Source organism: Tamandua tetradactyla, chromosome 9 (assembly GCF_023851605.1).
Source record: "Tamandua tetradactyla isolate mTamTet1 chromosome 9, mTamTet1.pri, whole genome shotgun sequence".
NCBI lineage: Eukaryota > Metazoa > Chordata > Mammalia > Pilosa > Myrmecophagidae > Tamandua > Tamandua tetradactyla.
In genome coordinates, this window is record NC_135335.1 from 9,391,461 (window position 1) to 9,402,783 (window position 11,323).

General features: G+C 48.8%; 1 protein-coding gene across 2 annotated transcripts; it reads right to left on the minus strand.

Moving 5' to 3' along the window:
- Positions 1 to 5,769: 5,769 nt before the first annotated feature.
- SPDYC (speedy/RINGO cell cycle regulator family member C) lies at positions 5,770 to 8,479 on the minus strand. Of its 2 annotated transcripts, none has more exons than XM_077114965.1 (7): positions 8,407 to 8,479; positions 7,540 to 7,727; positions 7,215 to 7,273; positions 6,849 to 6,934; positions 6,565 to 6,736; positions 6,169 to 6,487; positions 5,770 to 5,999 (listed from the first exon to the last, which is right to left on the minus strand). In XM_077114965.1, the coding sequence occupies exons 2-7, from the start codon at positions 7,679 to 7,681 to the stop codon at positions 5,950 to 5,952; spliced, it is 828 nt and encodes a 275-aa protein (XP_076971080.1). In that variant the 5' UTR covers positions 7,682 to 7,727; positions 8,407 to 8,479; the 3' UTR covers positions 5,770 to 5,949. The 2 variants fall into 2 exon arrangements, with proteins under 2 accessions (XP_076971080.1, XP_076971079.1); XM_077114964.1 differs by having other exon boundaries at positions 7,540 to 7,910; positions 8,407 to 8,473.
- Positions 8,480 to 11,323: the final 2,844 nt, after the last annotated feature.

The following is an 11,323-nucleotide window of genomic DNA, read 5'->3' on the forward strand; positions in this document are numbered from 1 at the left end:
GGAGACCCCGGCGCCCGAGCTGCAGGAAGCAGCGGGAGACCGGGAGGACTGGGGTGGGAAGGCGAGGAGTTGGCAGGCTGCAACTTCCCGCAGCCCACGGCTTCGCACCGGCCCTGGGGACCCCAGCCCCGCAGCTCCTAGGACGTGCACACAAGCATTTGGCTGGGGAACAGACCATAGCCTTTTCGGGATTGTCAGATCCAAGACCCCCAAAAGGTTAAGAGCCACGGATCTAAACCGAGTTTACAGATTGGGGAAACTGAGGCCCGGGAGGGGCGTGGCTTGCCTGAGCTCCCTCACCTGGTTAAGCCGGGACCAGAACGGCTCTGGGCTCTGTGCCCTTCTCCACTCAGCGTTTATGCAGCCAACCTTGACAAAACCCTTTCTGCACGGACCTGCGACCAAGGTGAACCAGCCACTGCAGGGGCAGGCTCCCTCCTGGCCCAGTTTTGGGGATTAAAAAACCTGATTCTTCATGGCTAAGTAGGAGTTAACCAGGCAAGAAGGTGCTGGAGACAGTGTTGTAAGCAGAAAGACTGTGAGGACAAAAATCCAAAGGCTAGGAGAACACACCCTGTAAGGATGTCCCTTGTGGCTGGATCAAAGGGAGCAGGGGAGAGGGAAGATGTGACTGCAGAGTGCCAAAGACCACCTTTCCCCTCAAAGCCCTCTGGCTCAACCCCCCGTGTCGGACAGTCACCTTCACAACCCTTCCATCTCTTCTGCTAACTTGACTCCATCCCTTCCTTCACCATAGAGCTTAGTGAGGCAGGAAGCTGATGTGATTAGATCTGTACAAAGGGAGGAGGAGGCTGCAGGAGGAGTGGTTTGGAAAGGACAAGACACAAAGCAAAGAATCCAGATAAAAGACTGCTGCAGTTAGTTGTCCAGGAAGAGATAATGGTAGCAAGGGATGATGGAAGGTAGGGTGGTGGGAGACACAGTAGAGAGAGATAGGTGGATTAGTTAACTATCCAGAATACAGAATAGCAAAAATGAATTCAAACGATCACAGGTTTAATGGTAAAACCTGAAAAAAAACTTCTGGAAGAAAACATAGGGGAAAGTCTTAGTGACCTTGGGTGGGTTTGGGAAGGATTTCTTAAATATGCCACAAAGAAGCACAAACTATAAAAGAAAAAAAAAGTTAATAAATTGAACTTCAAAGTAAAACACCGTTTTTCTTCAAAAGACACTAATTGGAAAATGAAGTGGCAAGCCATAGACTAAGGGAAAATAATTGCCAAAATTTATCTGATGGACTTTGTATCTAGAATACATAAAGAAGTCTTGCAACTTAAAAAGACAAACAGTCCAATAAAAAATGGGCAAAGGATACGGACAAGACAGTTCACTCAAGAAGATATATGAATGGCATAATAAGCACATAAAAATCTGGTTGACACATTACTCATTAGAAGAATGTAAGTTAAAACCACTAAGAGATGCCACTGTATACCTACTAGAATGACTAAAAGAATTACCAACCATGCCAAATATTGGCAAGGATATGCAGAAAATAGAACTCCCATCCACTGCTAGTGGGAATGTAAAATGGTACAATCACTTTGGAAGACAGTTTGGCAGTTTCTTAAAAAGTTAAGTATACGCCTACCATGTGACCCAGCCACTCCACTCCTGGGTATTTACCCAAGAGAAATGAAAGCCTATGTCCACATACAGACTTGCAGCAAATGTTCGTAGCAGCTTTCATTGTAATAGCCCCAAGTTGGAAACAGCCAAATGTCCACCAATGAGAGAATGAAGGGATACACAAATTGTGGTATGTCCATACAATGAAATACTACTGAGTGATAAAAAAAGAACAAAATGGATGCAGCTCAGAATAAGTGTGCTGAGTGTAAGAAGCCAGACAAGCGAACACATAACTATGTAATTCTGTTTATATGAAAATTCTAGAAAATGGACACTAATCTAGTGACAGAAAGCAGATCAGTGGTTGCCCGAGGGGTGGCAGGCAGGACACGGTGGACAAAAGGGCCCGAAAAAACTTTTGGAGGTGATCATACGTTCATGGACTTGATTATGGTTATGGTTTCATGAGTATATATATATATGTCAAAACTAAAATAGCTCACTTTATATACATACAGTTTATTGGATGTCAGATTCACCTGGATAAAGCTGTTAAAAATGCCGAGAGGATTTAATCACTGATAGGATATAGCTCTTGGGAGAAAGGGAGGAATCAAGGGCTCCCAGACCCTTAACCTGACTTGATCCCCATTGTGGATTCATGAGAAGGTGCACTCACTAAGCTAGGGGTAGAGTGGAAGTTCAGGTTTGGGGGTTACCCTCAGGACCTCTGAGTGACATACTTGGGGAGAATGGATGAACTCATGTGACACTCAGAGATAACCTGCAGTTATCTGTCCAGCAACTGTCCATCAACAGGTGAGTGCACAAACACATTATGGGTACCAAGGAACCCTTGTTCTCGGTAGGGATTTGCCGTCTAAAGGTGTCAATTCTCCCTAAATTAGTCTGAGTTCATCACAATTAAAAAGCCTAGGGTGGGCGCTGGTGGCACAGTGTCAGAGTTCTTGCCTGCCATGCACAAGACCCGGGTTCGATTCCCAGTGCCTACCCGTGCCAAAAAAAAAAAACCTAACAAGTTTTTGGTTGTTTATTTTTTTTGGTGGTGATTGGGGGGTGGGAAAGTTGATTTAAAGTTCATATGGAGAAATAAATAAGCAAAAAGTCAGGATGCTTATGAAAACAAAGAGCAATGAACAGAGACTAACCCTACCAGATATTTAAACATGGCAAAGTTATAATAGTTAAAATGTAATAACTAAAAAGTAATCCTAGTACACATAGATCAGTGGAAGACAGAAAAACCTAGAATTAGATCTAAATGCACACAGGAATTTAGTATATGCTAAATGTATCATTTCATATCTGTTGAGGAAAGAGGAATTATTCAATAAAAAGGTATTATGAAATGGGTAGGAGCAATCTGGGAAATATAGTCGGATCCATAATCTACAACCTGGAATAAACTCCAGATGAATCCAAAATTTAAAGGTAGACATTAAAAATCAAAAGTAAAGCCAGGCACTAAGGGAGGTTTTGAGAAAATCATTTTGTGTGGGAAAAGTCTTTTAAACTATGATGCAACATCCAGAAGCCATTAAAAAAAAAGTTTTTTAACTATGTCTAAAAATCCATTTTGAAAAGCCAAAATTATAAACTGAAGAAAATATTTACAGTTTACACCTTGAATGGCTAGTTCCCCACCTTAAGTATCAATGAGAAACCAAAAACAAGGGAGAAATGGGCAAAAAACAAGGACCCCAAAATGGGAAATACCTTAATGTCTATCAGCAGATAAATGGATTAAAAAATTGCAATACCAGCATATAAATGGAGTATTATTCAGCCATAAAAATAAAGCAATGAACGCTGGTATGTTACATGGATGACCTTAAAAAATATTATGCTAAGAGAAAGGAGGCAGACACAAAAGGTCACATATTGTATGATTCCGTTTACATGAAATTTCCAGAACAGGCAAATCCATAGAGACAAAGCAGGTTGGTGGTTGCCAGGGGCTGTGGGAAGTGATTGTTCAATGGATATGGAATTATGAAAATTATTTTGGAACTAGATAAAGGTGGTGGTTTCAAAACATAATGAATATACTAGATGACACTGAATTGTTCATTTTAAAGCGATTCATTTCATCTTAATAAAAAAGAGTGTGTGGAGCATAAATGCACATTTGGTTACGTATGTTTAGATTCTCTGCAAGGACATAAAGTATTGCTTTCATTGCTGCCAGGGAAGGGAATCAGGTGGCAGGGAGTCAGGGGCAAGATTGTGACTCTTGGTTCAAAATTCTAAATGTATGTGCGTATATATTACCTCCTCAAGAAACAAATTAAAAATACTTTTTAGACCAAAGAAGATACACAGATGGCTGAGAAGCGTATGAAAAAAATGGTCATCATCATTTTATTAAGGAATCACACGTGAAAACAGATACTACTATGTGCGCATCAGAATGGCTAAAATCCAAAACACTGACACCATCAAGTGTTGGTGAGGTTGTGGAGCATTAGGAACTCTCACTCATTGCTGGTGAGAATGCACAATGGAACAACCACTCTGAAAGACAGTCTAGCTGTTTCCTACAAAACACAGTCATACCACACAATCCAGCAATCATGCTTCAAGATATTTACCCAAATGAGCCGAAAACATATGACCACACGAAAACCTACACACAAACGTTTATAGCAGCTTTATTCAAAATAGCCCCAAACTGGAAGCAATCAAAATATCCTTAACAGATAAATGGATAAACAAACTGTGCTAATCCATATTATGGAATATTACTCAGTAATAAAAAGAAAGGAGCTATTAAGCTATGAAAAGATTGGGAAGAACCTTAAATACCTATTGCTAAGTGAAAGAAGCTAGAATGAAAAAGCTATGTACAGTATGATTGCACCCATGTGACATTGGGAAAAGGAAAAACTAGAGACACAAAGAGAATCCTAAGGTAAACTACTGACTTTAGTTAATAACAGTGTATCAATATTGATTCATCATCAGTTGTATCAAATGCACCACTGGTGGATTAATAGGGGAAGCTGTAGGTTTCTGTGAGTATATAGCAACCCTCTGTGCTTTCTGTGCAATCTTTCTGTAAACCTGAAACTGCTCTAAAAAAAAAAAAGAGAGAGAAAGTCTATTAAAAAGAAAGAAAAAAACAGTTTAGTCCTGTTTTGTCTTCTAATGCCCTCCATTCTCAGGCTGCTTACCTGCATGCCCCCTGAGAGCTTCCATAAAGCATGAAGGGGAACTGCTGGCCGACTCCTCTACCATCTGACACTTGTAGATGTCACCTCCAGCCTTTTCCATCTTCTCTTCTAGCTGCTTGCCAAACACACCCCTCCTCTTTCGCCTTTCTCTGAGCAGAGTTCCTTCCACCATGAACACCATGCCTCACACCTGAGTGCCAGTTCATGCCAGACTCTGTTCTAAATGCTTCAACCTATCAACTCATTCAAATCCCATATCACCCATATTAGTATAATACCCATTTTACAGATGAGGCCATGGAGGCACAGGGAGAGTAATTAGCAAGTTTCCACAGCAATCTGGGCGTGAAACCTAAACCCCTGGCTGCAGAGAGCAAAACCTTATCACTACTCTAGACTGTTTTCCAAAGATATTCTTCGCTTGTCCCGTCACCCCCACCCCCACCTCCAGCCCGGGCACACGTGACATTCTTCAAGGCCCAGTTCAAATGCCACCTCCTCTGGGAAGCCTTCCTTGCTCCCCCATGAACAAGAAATTCACTCTTTCGGGTTATCAATCTTTTTTGGGGGGGAGGGGAATTATACCAATTACTGCATTATATTCTATTGCAGCCCAGGCCAAGGACCAAACCTTATTTCTAACAATACCTGGCCCTGTAGGCATTTTTTACTGACTATAGAGCCAGCTTCCATTTGAGCTTTCCTTTCTATGGGTTCCAGGCCTTCTCCTAGGAACTGTACACACCCCATTGCTACTGTGGGGGGCCTCTTCGTCCATAGGTGATACATGTTACAGAGGGGAAACTGAGGCTCAGGGCGATGACAGCTGGTCTCAGGTCACATGGATGGGGCAGGGCCGAGCTGCCCGTGGTCCCAGCCACTCAGGCTTAACCCCGCTGGGCCCCCTTTCCCATCAGTCCCCTGCCCTATAGTTCATCCAGGAATAAGGAGCCAGGCCAGGGCCTAAGCACAGCTGGTGTCCCGTGACACGAGTTTATTGGAGGGGGGGCCAAGGCCAGCGTGGGTACAAGTTGCAGGTGGGAGGAAGGGGCAGGGGGCGTGGGCAGCACTGCCAGCCTGAAGTCAACTAGAGAGGAGGCCAGGAGGGTCCACAGCCAGTAGGGGCACTGGTTCAGTGAGCTCACAGGCCAGCGGCTCTTCACCCCGCAGGGTGCTGGGTTCCTGGGCACGGCAGAGGCCCCCGGAGGACTAGGGGAGAAGGACACAGTGAGGCTCAAAGAGGAAACTTGCCAAGCTGTCACTGGCTGGGATGGGAGCCTGTATACACCCCATGGGCCCCGCTCTGTCACTCTGACCTCCCCCATTCCCCCCTCCCAGGCTTCCAAGCCCATCCCCCAGCTCCCCCTGCCCCACTCACTGTGGAGGGTGTAGAGGCCTGGCTCCAGCTGCAGCTGCGGGGGCAGGACGAGGAGAAAGCTCCCACCCCAGGGGTCTTCAACCACTGAGAGCCAAGCTCGGGAGGGAGGGCTGTGACACTCAGGGGTTGGAGAAGGACACTTGGATGACCCAGGCAAGGGGTGGCTCGGGGGCAAGCCACAGAGGGAGCAATGGGGTGGCGAGAGGCCGGGGCCCCGGGGCAGGGAGAGGAGGGCCTCAGGGCAGCCCCTCTGCGCCCCGCCGTGGTGGGGGCGCCGCTCCCGCATCCAGACCCAGTGGGACGGCTCCTTGGCCATGACCTGGGAGGAGGAAAGCGGGTGGTCAGTGGGGGGGGGAGCTGCTGCTCCCACGGGGGATGCCAGGCCCCGGCCGTCACCTCCTCGCAGGACTGGCGGCTCACGACAGCCCGGAAGTCCATCCGCGCCCACAGCTGGTCCCTCTGGTGCAGGAAGTCCGAGACCCGAGGACGCCAGCCTTCGCCCAGAGCCCAGGGGAAAATCTCACATTTGGGGTCCTCCAGGTCCTCCTCCATGTCATTCGCAAGGTACCTGGCCATGCGGGACTGGGGGGGTCAGGGAGCGGAGGGCGCAGCACCGGCCGAGCACCCTCCAAAGGCCCGCTGAGGCCCCCTCACCCCCGCCCCCTGCCACCCCCGCTCACAGTGCCAAGAACAGGTTGCTGTGGGTGTATTCGCTGAGTTGCATGTTGGCGCGCCGGAAGTAAACCAGCACCATTGCCAGGAGATACTGCAGAGAGACAGAGGTGTGGGAGGGGGTGGAGGTCATAGGTCAGCTGTGGAGGGGGGGTTGGGGAGCAGGGGTGTGTCCTGGCCAGGTAATTTTGGTGGTAGAGAGAAGGGATGGGGTAAGATGGTGGGGAGGGGGCTCCAAGGACGATTTAGAGGTAAAAAGTGAGTCCTCCCCCACCCACCCCCACCATTCCAGGGACCCCCAGGAAAGTAGCAGAGCTCCAGCCCCACTAAATCAACCGTCCCCTCAAGTGACCCACAACCTCTGCCCCCCCCACCTTATCTGAAATCTGGAAACAGGGGTCTTTGGAGAGGAATTCCTGGAGAAAACTGTCCTCTGGGTGGAGGGAGAGGAGAAATGGGGGCTCTGCATTATCCCCCACCCACCACGAGACGCGAAGTGGCATCAGAGTGCCAAAGCCCGAGCCCCCACGGAACCCACTTTCCGACGCGACCCCTCTGCCACCTGCCAAACCTGGGTCACCTGAGCGGGAAGGGCACCCGAGAGCTCAGATGCTTGTATCTTTTTTCACACTTGATCCCTGCAGCCCCTCCCGTGTCATTCTCTACCCCCCCCCACCCCCGTCCCCCAAATGAACTCACCCAGAAGGTTGAGGAAGGCCTGGAGCTCCTGGTGCTGGAGGGAAGGGAGGAACCCGCGGCCCCCACCTCGACGGCTCCAGCCCCCCAGCTTCACCTGGGCGGCGACCACAGGGACAGTGGCACGGTCCGGGGCGCCACTCATCTCATGAGGGGGTGGGGTGAGGCGGGGTGGGGCGGGGCAGGGTGACCTGTGGAGAGGGCAGCCCCCCACCCCGACTCAGCAAGTACCCCCTCCCCCACCTCCCACCAGTCCAGGGGGGATGGTGAGGCCTGCCGAAAAGAGCACCCCAAGGTGGAGGGATGCGAGTGGAGAAGGGAGTTCAGCAAAGATGGACGCTGCGATGCATTGTGGGGGGTGGGGGTGGGGGAACCTAGGAAAGAAACGAGGAATTCCCGGAGGCCGCAGCACCCCTAGCCCTCCTCCCGGCACCCCAGGCCAGGCCAGAGAGGTGTAATAACAGCCACTAAGTGCCTGGAGCTGTGCTAAATACTTATTTAAGACATCTTATTTCCTCCCGAAAGCTGGGTCCGTGACACGCATTCCACAAACAAGGAAACCAAGGCACAGGGGACTTGCAGCCAGTTAAAGGTGGAGTTTGGCTGATTCCAAAAGCCCCAGAGCGTCACTGTTTCTCTTGCCCCCAACTCCCACCCCACCCCATCCCACACCAAAGGGTTGAACACACACGGGGTAAGTGAGGCTGAGAGGGGTGTCGAGAGCTTGCTCAAGTATCTCCAGCTACTTTCCTAAGCCTTCCCTACAACTCGAGGGTTGGAGGGAAGGCGCCCTCCCCTAGCCCGGGATCGGCCCAGGACTTCCATCCAGGCGTCTCCAGGGGCGCAGCCTCCCTCCTCGAGAAGCCTTACCTGGCCTCAGCAACAACCTACAGCATAACGCCCTGCGGGCCGCCCCGGCCGCTTATATAGCCCTGGGGCTGCCCCGCCCCACCCAGGCTCTCCACCAATCAGTTCCCTTGTGGCAGAGGGGGCGGGGCTTGGTCATCACCGCCCACCAGGAACCAGATTTCCTGTGCCTCCCAGCTGCGGCTCCCCAAGGTAAAAGCTTCTCCAGAAGAAACGTTACCCCCGCAGGGCAGATGGGGTGCTCGGGCAGGACCCCACCCCACTCCTCACGGAAGGTGAGCCAAAGGTATGAAGGGAAAGTTTTAATTCACTGACTGTGGGAGGCAGCCACGCTGGGTGTTGTGGGTGATTGTTTCAGATTGAGAAACCTCAAAACCTGGGAGCCAGAGAGAATACTATCTTGGCATGGAACTTCCAGAGGACCCATCCCCTTCCCAAGGTCTTCTGGGGATAAGGGGAGGCTGGCTGGTGTCCCCAGGAAACCCCCGCCCCCGCCCCCAGGCTTACCCCTTAGGGATCCGAAGCCTTTTTGGCTCCACTGGCTCGTTTTCCTTCCCCAATTCCATGGGATAGTCAGCTCCTGGGTTACTTTTCACACGTGATGGGTGACTTTTCTTTCTTGTAACTTTTTGTTGTGGTAACATACATACAGCTCAAAATTCTCCATTTTAACCACTTTCAAGTGTACAGTAAATGTCATTTACTAACATCCATTACCCAAACTTTTCCATCGTCCCAAACAGAAACTCTGCACCCATTAAGCATTCACTCCCCATTCCCACCCCACCTCGGTACCCCATCATCTACTTTCTGTTTCTGAATTTGCATATTCTAGTTATTCCATATAATATTTGCCTGGCTTATTTCACTCAATGTAGTGTCTTCATCCATGATGTAGCATGCATCAGAACTTCATTCCTTTTTACATTGTGTGTGTGTGTGTGTGTGTGTGTGTGTGTGTGTGTGTACCACATTTTGTTTATCTGTTCATCTGTTCATGAGCATTTGGGTTGCTTCCACCTCTTGGCTATTGTGAATAATGCTGTGATAAACATCGGTGTGCAAATGTCCTGCTCAAGTCCCGGTATATACCTAAAAGTGGGATTGCCAGGTCATATAGTAATTCTGTGTTCCATTTGCTGAGGAACCATCAAACTGATTTCCACAGTGGCTGCACCATTTTACAATCCCACCAACAGTGTATGAGGTTGTCAATTTCTCCACTTCCCCATCAACGTTTCTTATTTTCTGTTTTTGTTTTATTTTAATAATAGTTATCTTAGTAGGCGATTGGTGACATATCAATTAAATGATATTAATAGAAATGGAGGCCCCAAAAGAAGTTAAATCTCTTGTGCTCAAAGTCCCCCCACTGGTGACAATGGGACCCAACTCAAGTCACAATAACCAACACAACGTATATTCTCTTCCTCAACTTTTTTGAGCCTTTGAAGTAGATTCTGTGGTTCTCATTGTTTTCCACATGGGGAAACGGAGGCTCAGGGAGCTCAGCTCCTGACATCAGAATGAAAGATGAAGGAAATGTGGGCTGAGCCAGGTGGGAAATAAAAGCAGGGCCAGCTTTGGAGCCCAGGTCTCCGGACCCCAGGGGGAGGCTTCTTTCTCTGCCACAATCTGCCCTTCATGGGTTGGATCCTGGGTACCCATTGAAGCTTGCTTCATCCTGTGTCTGCTTTGCTCCCTGTCTCAGGCTTTGGCCAAGGCTGTCAGTGTGAATTTTCACTCCAGGGTGTCTCTCCTCCTTTACTGTGTCTTGCTGCTTCTTTGTACCCTTCAGTCTCTCTGGTTCTGTCTCTCTCAGTCTCTTATTCTCACTGGGTCTCTTGATGTCTCTGGCTATCTTTGTGTCCTTGTGTCTCTCTGGGTCTCAGTCTCTCTGAGTCTTATGGTCTTTCTGGGTCTCCCTGTCTCTAGGTTTCTCAGGTACTTTGCTTCTCTTGGGCTTTCCTTGTCCCCTGTATCTGAGGGTCTTTGGATCCCTGAATCTCTCTGAGTCTTAACTGGTCTCTCTAGGTCTCTGGGTCTCTCTCAGTCTCTAGTTGCTTAGGACATATCTGCATCTCTCTGGATCTCCCTGGATCTCTGGGTATCTCTGTATATCTTGATCTTTGGTCTATGATTCTCTCAGACTCTCTTGGTCTCTCTAGATTTCTGGGTGTCCTGGGTTTCTTGGTCTCTCTGGGTCTTTGAATCTCTTGTTCTCTCTGGGTCTCTGAGTTGTTCTGAGTCTTGGTCTTTTTGGGTCTTTGGGCCTCTGGGTCTCTCTGGATCTCTGGGGTTTTCCGTTTTTTGAGTCTCTTTGGGTCTCTGAGTCTCTTGATGTGTCTGGGTCTCTTGGTTTCTCTTGGCCTTGGTCTCTCTGAGTTTCTGGGTCTCAGTGGGTCCCTCTAGATCTCTGGGCTTCACTCATTCCCTCTGCTTCTCTTGATCTTTCCCAGTCTTTATGGCTCTCTAGGTTTCTTGGTCTCAGGTCTCTCTGGGTCCCTCTGTCTCATTGTGTTTCTTAGTCTCTCCGTGTTTCTCCATGTCTCTGGTTCTCTTGGATCTTTCTGGGTATCTCTGTGTCCCTTGGTCCCTCTGAATTTATCACTCTTGGGCTTCTCTGGGTGATTGGGTCTATGCATTTATGGCTTTCTGAATCTCTCTGAATTTCTTGGTCTTTCTGGGGTTTGGGTGGCTCTCTGCCAGGTATCTTTGGATCTCTGGGTCTCTTTCAGTCTCTTGGTCTCTCAGGTATCACTGGGTCTCTTGGTTTCTTGTTCTCTCAGAGTCTGAATTTCTTGAATCTCTGGGTCTCTCTGAGTCTGTTTCTCTGAGTCTCTGGGTTTCTGGGTCTCTCTTTGATCACTGGGTCCCTTCTGTCTCTAGGTATCCTATTATTGCTTAGTTTCTCTGGGCC